Source organism: Hypanus sabinus, chromosome 8, assembly GCF_030144855.1.
Source record: "Hypanus sabinus isolate sHypSab1 chromosome 8, sHypSab1.hap1, whole genome shotgun sequence".
NCBI classification, from domain to species: Eukaryota; Metazoa; Chordata; class Chondrichthyes; order Myliobatiformes; family Dasyatidae; genus Hypanus; species Hypanus sabinus.
Window position 1 is genome coordinate 119,573,538 of NC_082713.1, and position 10,847 is coordinate 119,584,384.

General features: G+C 44.0%; 1 protein-coding gene across 1 annotated transcript in view; it reads left to right on the forward strand.

The window, feature by feature from the left end:
• The window catches only part of LOC132397663 (A disintegrin and metalloproteinase with thrombospondin motifs 20-like), a 517,254-nt gene extending 508,246 nt beyond the window's left edge, over positions 1–9,008 (forward strand). The window contains exons 38-39 of the mRNA XM_059976430.1: positions 3,221–3,325; positions 7,296–9,008. Of these exons, the coding sequence (XP_059832413.1) occupies positions 3,221–3,325; positions 7,296–7,385 (195 nt within the window). The 3' untranslated portion in view covers positions 7,386–9,008. The remainder of the gene's footprint in view (positions 1–3,220; positions 3,326–7,295) is intronic.
• The last annotated feature ends 1,839 nt before the right edge of the window (positions 9,009–10,847 follow it).

The window sequence follows — 10,847 nt, forward strand, 5'->3', positions numbered from 1 at the left end:
ATTTGAAACACGAATCGTGCACCACAGGTGCTGACTGGTCTGACGAGCATATTTCACATTATCTGTTTTTATTTCAGGTTTTCAGCATCTACTTTTTTTTTTGCTTTTTGATAGCAGACATTTTTCTGTCATATTAGTAAAGTTTAAACTGCAGCAGGACTGGGCCAATAGGAGCTGATGCCTAATTGTACAGCAATCCCAGACTGGGGAAGTCTGTGGTTGGCAATCCCCACAGGTCAGCTGGCCACCCTGTAGATCAGAGTTGTGGGGCAAAGTGCAGCAGACAGCAACTTCCATCGCACCCAATGTGGATAAATTATGGAACAGGGATTGGAACTGGAATTGGTTTATTATTGCCATATGTAAGGTGATCAGTGAAAAGCTTGTCTTGCATGCTGTTCCCACAGATCAAATCATTACGCAGTGCATTGAGCTTGAATAAGGGAACACAATAACAACGCAGAATAAGGTGTAACACAACAGAGAAAGTGCAGTGTATGTAAACTTAAGGTACAAGGCCATGACGTGGTAGATTGTGAGGTCAAGAATCTATGTTATCGTACTGGGACACCATTCAATAGTTGTAGAAGCTGTTCCTGAGCCTGGTGGTACATGCTTACAGGCTGTTGTATTTTATGCCCAATGGGAGAGGGAGTAGACAAAATGTCTGGGGTAGATCAGGTCTTTGACTATTCTGTCTGCTTTACCAAGGCATCGAGAACTGTAGTCTGTATCCATGGAGGGGAGGCTGGTTCTGCGATGTGCTGAGTGGTGTCCATGACTCTCTGCCAGACAGACCCCAGTGATCTGTCGACACAGGGACCAGTGTCCAATAATGATTCACACTCACCGAGCTGGTCTCGAGCCCCACACTTCAGTCCCCGGTAATCACCCAAACCCTCATCGCCCATACCACCATACTGTCTTTGTGACCCACTCTGAACCAAGTGATGTTGCAAAGGCCTCTTTCCGATCCATAACAGGAAGGACGGCAGGTGGTCAAACCCAAGTCGCAGTGTCAGTGACAGTGTGGGGGGGGCTCACACACCAGAGTTGCCCCGTTGTCAGTGACAGTGGGGGGGGGTGTCACACCACGGTTCCAGTATCAGTGACCATGGGGGTGTTACACCAGGGTCCCAGTATCTGTGACTATGGGGGGGGGAATTCAGACACCAGGGTCCCAGACAGTGGGGGGGGGGTGAAATCAAAGACCAGGGAATAGTGGGAAGGGAGGGGAGCAGACACCAGTATGAGCATCATGGGTGAGGGGTTTACCGGACAGTGCGAATTGGGAACCGCAGTCTCCCACCCCATGGTCTCACATGGTCAGAACACAGTATGTGATGCCAGCTGACCCCACCGCTCCCCCATTGACACCTTCCCCATGCTTCACTCACATTCAAATTCACCCAGAAAAATATTACAATTGAAAATTTAAAATAAAAAATATTTACCTTAATGCTACAACTAAAACTGTGAGGCTAGAGCTAAATAACTGGGAAAGGAACAAAGATCTAAAGTCCCTCATAGGTCGAGCGGCATCTGTGAAGGCAAAGGGTGGGTCGACATTTTGCATCAATCAATGGTCTCCTGGATCCTGTGCTTCAGGTCGCACAGTAAGTGTGGAACTTGGCATGTGTCTGAAAACCGAGACATATTGGTATTCAAACAGATGAATATTGAGACCTGTCTCAGTGACATGTCCTGTTATGTGTTGAATGGGATAGGTCAGCATGGAGAGGCTGAAGGGACTGTTTCTGGGCTTTGTGTGTCTAATGTTGATTTATCCTTCTGAGTCTGAGGCCTCCGTTGGTCAGAGTCAACCATGGGTGCTGCGTCCCAGCTGTTTAGATACGCAAGCATGGGGAGAGCAAACTGTTGCCCACGTGGCAGCCTCCCCCTCTCCACGCATCTAATGAACGCAAAGGAACGGCAAAGACTGACACAGTTTGATACCAGCAGCGTCGCAGGAGTTGCCAGTCAGCATTGAGTTCACTATAGGATTGCCTTAGGAAATCCAGCGCCAGATTTTCCCCCCCTGGGGTTTACTCCCGAAGCCTTCCCCATGAGTGGGTATAGCCGCAAGGCAGCGGAGGTTTGAGATCAGAGTTTTTCTTTTTCTAGGTGAGCTGCCAACCGCGACTGACGAGCCGCATTTGCCTGAAGCAACTGGCTTTAAGGTGCCAGTAACCCGCCTTTGCCCCTTCTCCTGTCAGTAGAAACCTTTCCCCCGGGCTTAGTAGCAAAGTGACACGTAAAGGCCAGGAGCTGGACTTGGTTGTCAGAGGCATTTGAGGCGCACACCTTTGGGAGCACTTAATAAGCAGTGGGAGCTTGTCCCCATTACCCCCCCCCCCCCCCGGCTATTACAACCTTAATTAAAATGTATTTTATATTTATTTGGTTTTCTTTCAGCATTCCGTCTCCAATGAGGATGGTTAACCATCCCTGAAATGGAGAGATGGATAAATAGAAGAAAGCATTAGGTTGGTCTGTCAGGAGAACAACTTCCTGTTGTAAATCACAGACATTTGAAAAGCAAAGTCTGCAAAGTGAGATTCAATGAGGCTGTGAAGATCGAAGTAGGAAAATCTATCGGTGCAGAAAAGATGCAAAATTCAGTAACTCAGCAATGAAAAATCAGGCAAAAGGGATGAAAATGACCAACCAGAAAACTCACCTCCCTTGCCTAATGCCGAAATTCTTTCAGCTCACATTAGTCCTGGCATAGTCAGGCGGGAGGAAGTACAGAGCTACTGCTATTTGTTCTGGCTCAAGATTCGAGATCAAGATTTAAATCTATTTATCACGTGCACATCAAAGCATACAGTGAAACACATTGTTCATGTAAGCAATCACCACACTCGAGGATGTGATAGGAAGATGCACAGTAGACGTTTTGGGCTGAGACCCTTCATCAGGACTAACTGAAAGGAAAGATTTCAAAACTCTTACTATCTTTCCTTTCAGTTAGTCCTGACGAAGGGTCTCGGCCCAAAAAGTCGACAGCGCTTCTCCCTATAGATGCTGCCTGGCCTGCTGCGTTCCACCGGCATTTTGTGTGTGTTGCTATAATTAGGGCACCTCATTGTGATGGAACTGCCTGGAAAAATAATGATGGAATTTAAAGTTGATAGACCTTTGCAGTTTATTGATAAGATGCTTAGTTAAAGGTACATTGCACCCAGCATGTTACTGAGTTTGAGGAATTGTTTTCCAGGGCCGATTTAGCATTAACTTAAGTGGGACTGGGCTGAAGGCAGCAGAAGCTTCAAAATGGATTGCACAGGGAAACTACGCAACGGTCAACGTGCAGAGGTCGCAGGTAAGTGTCTGGAAATAGCTGGATATTTTATATTTAATCAAAAGCAGAGTGATAAGAGTTGTTTCTTTTTGATACACATTGAGATTTTATTAAAGAAATAAGAAGTAGATAAGAAGCTGAATTTGAAATGCTGAAGCCACTTCTAATCTCTTGAGGAAACCAGGTAAGATCAATGCTGAGACACAAGAGAGTGCAGGTGCAGGAATCTGCAGCAAAGAATGTACTGGAGGAACTCAGGAGTCAGGCAGTATCTGCGGAAGGAAATGCACAGTCAATGTTTCAGGTTGAGACCCTTCATCTGGACTGAGAGGTAGAGGGGATATAGACAGAAGCTGGGAACTGATAGGTGGATGCAGGTGTGGGGAGGGGTTTGATAATCAGGTGGAGCCCAATCGGAGAAGGGAGAGTGGAGACAGAGACATTGGCTGTGAGGTCATCGGTGGAGGCAACAAGGAGTGAAATTGGAGATTTCATGATCAATGTGTTCTGCTACATTTTGGCTGAATCCATGGTCTTTGGAGTGCAGTTTGTGTGATAGGATGCTGAAAGGAGGGAAATCAGGTTAGAGAAGGTGCTTCTGCAGAGGGCTGCAGACTCACCTTGCTCCATCAGGGGCACAAGCCTCCCCACCATCGTGGGCATCTTCAAAAGGAGGAGCCTCAAGAAGGCAGCATGTATCGTTAAGGAGCCTCACCATCTGGGACATGCCCTCTTCTCATTACTATCATCAGGGAGTAGGTACAGGTGTCTGAAGCCTCACACTCAACATTTTAGAAACAACTTCTCCCCCTTTGGCATCAGATTTCTGAAAGGTCCGTGAACCCACAATTCCTACCTCGCTCTTTCTGTTTTGCACCGTTCATTTTCTAACATTATATCTTGCACTGGACTGCTGCCACAAAACAATGTATTTTATGACACAGACCATGACAGTGATAATAAACCTGATTCTGACCCCAGCAGCTCCTTTCAGTTAATCTGGCAGTTTTCCGTGATCCCAGACTGTCTTCTATGGTTAGACAGTTCCAATCCTCACTAGACACTATCAACACCTCTGCTTTCCTAAGTCCAGCAATATATTTCAGTGTTCACCAGTCTCTAGGTAAAAACAATTCATCCCTTCTGTTCACCTTTAAATCACTTACCCCTTTATCCTGTATCTATACCTTTCAGTCTTTCTCCCTCTGTTATGGGGTAAAGTTTCCTGCAGTCCACCCTTTCCAAAATCTCATATACCTCAATCATGTCCTCCTGCAGTTCAGGGACAACAGTCTCTCTTCATAACTGAAAATCTCCACCCAGGCAACTTCCTCTACACCCTCACCAGAGTTATCACATCCCTGCTCGATGTCGTGCAGAACTGCATGCAGTACGCCAAGCGGTGGTCTTTCTTTTTCTTTTTCAATCTTTTTATTGAATTTCATATATAAAAAAAACATAATATAATAATGAATAGGTTATAAATGCATAAGACTTGAAATTGAATTAATAGTAGGATAACAATATCCTATTAAAATATCAACAGAAAAACATAGTACATTATCAATCAAGTCTATAATAATTATATGAAAAAAATAAAAATAATCAAAAGAAAAAGAAAAAAATATAAAAATACAGGCAAAAAATATAAAAAAATACTAAACTAAACTAACATGGGCAATAATAACAGTTTATTTGTATATTATAGTGCCAAAAACTCCGGAACTCCATACCTGAACAAGAATAAGTAGAGAGAAGGTCTGGAAGAGGCCAAATTAATTCATATGAAAATGTCGAATGAACGGTCCCCAAGTTTCTTCAAATTTAATTGATGAGTCAAAAATAGTGCTTCTAATTTTTTCCCAACTCAGAAAAGAAATAGTTTGAGAGAACCACTGAAAAACGGTGGTCTTATAACATTCAACTTACCAACCTTGCTCTGGTATTCAAAATGATGACAATGGAAGTATTGTAGCGGTGTACTACACGCAGCGCTAAAATTACGACACGGAGTCGGTAACTGCAGTCGAAGGAAAAAACTTTATTCGAAAACTTCAGCCTCACTTTTAAGCCTCCCTCAACTGGCCCCCTATGGCGCAGAGGCTCCAAAGCTCTGTGCTCGCAAACCCCCGTAGGCTATCTAATTGTGAGTCGGTTCGGATGCGCCAGGAAATGGGTCGCCACAGTATGGAATTTCACGTGCATTCTTAACCACTTTATTGCCCAGCACTGCCACCTCAAGGATCTTTGGATATTCCGAGGTCCCTGTGTTCCTCAGTATTCTCACGAACCCTACCATTCATGGTGCAGGTCCTAACCTTATCGATCCTTCCAAAATACAGAGGTGTTTACTAGAATGTGCAGTCCAGCTACACTGTCTGAATTGTCAGATGTCCTTCCGTTGTAGAAGGTTTGCTTTGTCCACGAGCTCCCCTCTTCAGCCATGGGACAAATTTACTCCGGATCAAAGCATTACCCAGTGCATTGAGGTAGAACAATAGCAAAGTAGAATAAAGTGTGAAAGCTACAGAGAAAGTACAGCTGAAAGATAAAGTGCAAGTTATAACATGGTAGAATGTGAGGTCCAGAGTCCATCCTATTTAATTTTATTTAGGGATTCAGCACGGTAAATTGCCCTCCCGGTCCAATGAGCTCATGCCACCGAATCTCACCCATTAGATAGATCAATAGCTACTTCATTGATCCCCAAAGGAAATCACAGTGTCACAGTAACATCACAAGTATACAGATATACATATTAGAAGAGCAGTAGAAAGAATGAAAAGTAAGTTTCCGCAGTCTAACAGAGGGAGATCATCACTTCTCTGGCTGTAGGTTGACTCATTATAAACCCTAATGGCTGAGGGTAACAATGACCTCATAAAGCACTCTTTGGTGCAGCTCTTTGTGCATAATTGGTTAACTATGACCAATTAACCTACTAACCCATATGCTTTTGAAATGTGGGAGGGAACTGGAGCACTTGAGGAAACTCATTCGGTCATGAGGAGTCAAACTCCCTGGAGGAAATGGCGGAACTGAACCTGGGTCACTGGCTCTATAAGAGTATCATGCCAACCACCACACTACAGTGACAAGAGGTCGGTTAAGAGTCTATGCATCATTAGATGAAGGGGCATTCAGTGAGATTGTGAGTGATATTTTACCCCAGCACCACTGTCCTGCATTGACCCTGTATCCCTGGATAGTCTTCATATCCAAGAATCTACTGATCGCTATCTTGAGTCCACTCAGTGAGTGAGTCTCCACAGCTTTCATCAGTCTCATATTCAGAAACAACTCCAGGTGAAGAAATCTCTCTCTGTCTCAGTTAACTTCTCATTTTGATTGTGGTTCCTCATACTCGATCCTCCCCCCAACCCAGCCAGGGATAACTGCAGCAAGACATTTCAGCTCCTGATGATCCATCCATCAATGTTCCGCAGTCGAACCACCCTCTGAGCAAAGTAGTTGCCCCTCAGATCCCCCTCAAATATTTCACCATTCACCCCATGACCTCTAGTTCTAGTCTCACCCAATGTGAGGGGGAGAAAGCATTCACCTTATTGATGTTCCACCTTTATTTTGTGCCTTGTATAAGATCTCCCCTTATTTTCCTCCATTCCACATTGTAGGCTCATGGCTGGTTCTAACTATTGCAAGGCACCATCTGGAAAGAATCTTGGGTGTTATCTCCAGTCCCAATCAGCTTTTATCATGATTCCCCAGTTTCCTCCCAAATCCCAACAGGGTATTGTTCAGTTTCCCCTCATATAGTTAGTTCAGGAGTTAGTGTTGGGGTGGGATCCTGATGGGCAAGTGAGAGGAATGGATTCTTGATGCTTAGCATGGTCACAATGGGCTGAAGGGCCTGCTCCTCAGCCTCTCCTGAATCTACACCCTTTATATAACCATGGCTGTGCTTCACAAGTGTCTTTGGAGAGTGTGATGAACACGACATACACAGGCAATCTTTCTCTCTTTTTGAAAGGACGGCACGAAGATATCCGGGAAGTGCGGAGGTTACTGTGGAAAATGTGTCCCCCAGACCAGCACCGGTCTTCGGCTACAAGTACAGTGAGGCCCAGGCATCGAGAGGGGACAGCAGCAACACCAAGAAGTTCAATGCTCTCAGTGGAAGTCAGACTCCACGATGGGGAGGACCGCCGGCTAGATGTCAGCATTGTCAGGTGCAGCAAAGATCTGTAACAAGTTTGAGATCAGCCAGGAGTAACATTATTTCTTTCTCTTCCATTGGTCATCCACTATTGGCTGGCACAGGAACAAAACCAATGGATAATTACTTTGGAGCATGTTTGGAGTGAAAACCCAGTGTGCATGTGTAACACTTGCTTTTTCCAATTCCTGTAACTTTGCAAATCATCCCTACCCGAGACCTTTGCATACACAGAATCTATGGACCATTGTCCAGTCAGTGTACCAGGCCAAGACTGCCACGCTGTTTATGAACTCATACTTGGTTAAAGCGGTCCAGGTATTTACATCCAAACTTTTCACAATACAAGAGATGGCTGTGGTCAACACCACACTTCTCCCAGATCTCTTCAGCCACCCATTCTGCATTGCTCAAGGCATTAACTCCTTTTGGCCCCTCTTGCAGAGGGGAATTTGAATTCGTACTTGCCTTTCCCTGTGATAGAACCAAGCCCTGCAGTTGGAGGGAGAAAGCGATGGAATTGGAGGTGCACTATACCAGCAGGCCATTAGCTGGTACACTGCTGATACATCTGTTGGGTTCCCTCTGCAGTTCAGTTTATTTACCACATGTACATCTGCGTTAACACCTGAGAGTAGCCGTAAGTTCATAATATATCTTCAATGCTCGGCAGAACAACACAGAACACAACAAACAAGAAAGAAAGCCTCTTTACTTCCCTCCCACCCAAGGGTATACACAGTCCTCAGACCCCAGAACTTCTTCAGCCTCCAGCCTGTGGCATACTGAGCTTGGACTTGGCTCACAGACACCGAGCAGTTTTGCTGAGATTCACAGACTTGGGGCTCTGGTCAATGTTTCTGATGTTGGGACCTGTCAAAGGCTCCATATTTTTTCATTACTTCATCAGAGAAGAGTCACAAGGATTTAAAAAAAACACACTCTGAGATATTCTTTGTCAGAAAATTCACACACTCTAAACCCTTCCCATATTCAGTTGGAAGTGGCTTCTTTAGAATTTAAACACTAATTATATTGGAAGTTGCTGGGTTACATCACCTCCTGTGTTATAAACTAAATACCTGATGGTGCTCTCCTGGGAAAAGTCTGAAGTTTTCATTTCACTAAAGTAACATTTAACTCCTGTAGTGAAGCAGTTGCCAGGAGAATGTCAAAGCTGTCAAGAGTCGACAGTGAACACTGGCTACCTCTCAGCACAAGATGTATAAAAGAGATATATTTTATTATGTTGTAAAATATTTATGCACTGTTGTATTTATTACCTGATATCTTGTATGTACCCTTTTAACTACTGAAATAGTCTCAGATAAGGACTACTGTCCTCCCACCACCATAGCTATTACAGAATTTTGTGAACACGATATTGAAAAGGGAGGGATGCCTTATCTCAGGGGTGGCGAACCTTTTTTAGAGCGTGGGCCCAAACTAGTGATAATCTAAAAAAATTCTTGCATGTACCATGATAGTTTTGAGCAGAGTTATCTTTGATTCATTAATTAATTAATAGCAATAATTATGGACTTTTTTAAGGAAAAAGGATGGATCCTTTTGCTTATTTATGTGTATTCATTGTTTTATTATTAATAAAATATAAAAGACAGATTTAAATAAATGAATCATGTTAAGAACGGTTCAAAGTTATTAATATTAACATTTTAAAAATACAATTGTAAAATAACATAATTTCTAAATAGTATTGTTATTGTCCCTCATATATGACACAAAAAACATGAATGTAACATTATAAACTTTGGTGCTTTAGTGTTGGGTTTAAAGAATTGATGCACGGCATTGCATGCATTGTGCCAACATAACTTTGCATGTGCCATCTTGGGTACACGTACCATAGGTTCGCTGCCTCTGCTGATCATCACAGCTTTGTAACTGAACACCACAGTATATCACACTTACTAGTATGCATTCTGCAACATTAGGTGAAACAACATACTGTGTCATCTGTTTACATCACACACACACACACACACACACACACACACACACACACACACACACACACACACACACACACACACACACACACACACACACACACACACACACACACACACACACACACACACACTGAACTGGCCAGTATATCAACATACCTGTTACTGCTAGCTAGTGACCACTACAATATTTTTCACATGGATATGAAGTAGTGGTCCTAGATTACATCAGCTTTAGGAATCTACTGTAGAACACTTGAAAAAACAGCCTCTAATTGATACTACTCAGTGAGAACAAAACTGAACCTATAAAAGCAGCGTATCCCCTCTGTTTACATGGAGAGATTCTATTGGAATTTTTGTGCTGGAATTTACTACATCCTTTGTCACTATTCTGATCTCCTACCTTCATACCAGAGTAACGTTGGCACTGGACTATCTTGCTATGGGACTGGAGGTACATGGAAGTTCTTTCAATGTGTCGGTTGTCACCTCAAGAAGCAGCTTGTGAACTTGAACTGGAATTGAAGTCAAGACACTGCCCATGCTGGAATCTGGGGCAACAAGCATTCTTGCTGGAGGACCATGAAAGGGCTGTGTGGAGGGAAAGGGGTGGTCAACGTTTTGGGTTAAGACCCTGCATCAGGTGCTATCAAATGTCACGTAACCCTCTGCCTCAATATCCTGACCCTGAGTTTGTTTGTCACAAATGAAACGGAGTCAGATTTACACCTTCTCTCTGCGGCCTTCTGAAACACCTACTGTTATCTATTGTTTGCCCAGTCAACAGACACATTCAAGCCCTAGGTATTCCGCCCCCTGAGGGATACAGGCACCCTAAGAGCCAGTGGACATTAAGACAGTTAATAGGTCCATGTTATTTAAACAGGCAACACCAGAGAGCCAGATCCAAGCATCTCCTCATTGACCATACTTCAGCAAAGGCCACACCAACTGGAGCCAAGCCTACCTCAAGCACAGCTAATCTACAGCCTTGGTCATGTGACATTGGTCATGTGACAACTTGACCAATACGTGGCTTAGAACCCTGCCGAGACACTGAGCACCTGAGTCTGCTTGGCAGAAAGGGATTTTGCTTTGGAGGTCTTTGGGCTGACGGAAGATGCTGGGAAGTTGTTTTGCTGGTCTATAACTTGTAATGAGCTGATGGCTACTAATGACCTCTGATTTCTCATGTACATAGCCCACACTGCAAAGGCAGACCGCTATTCATCACACTGATTCCAGGTGTCAGATATTCACTGGCCCTGGAGAAAGTGGAACTTCTGCAAGTTCTAGCTGTTGATTATAAGTTGCGTCTCGCTAGGCACATTATACCCAGAATGGAATCAGGTCGTAGTCTGGGTATACTTTCGTTACAGTGCTCAGGAAGCAG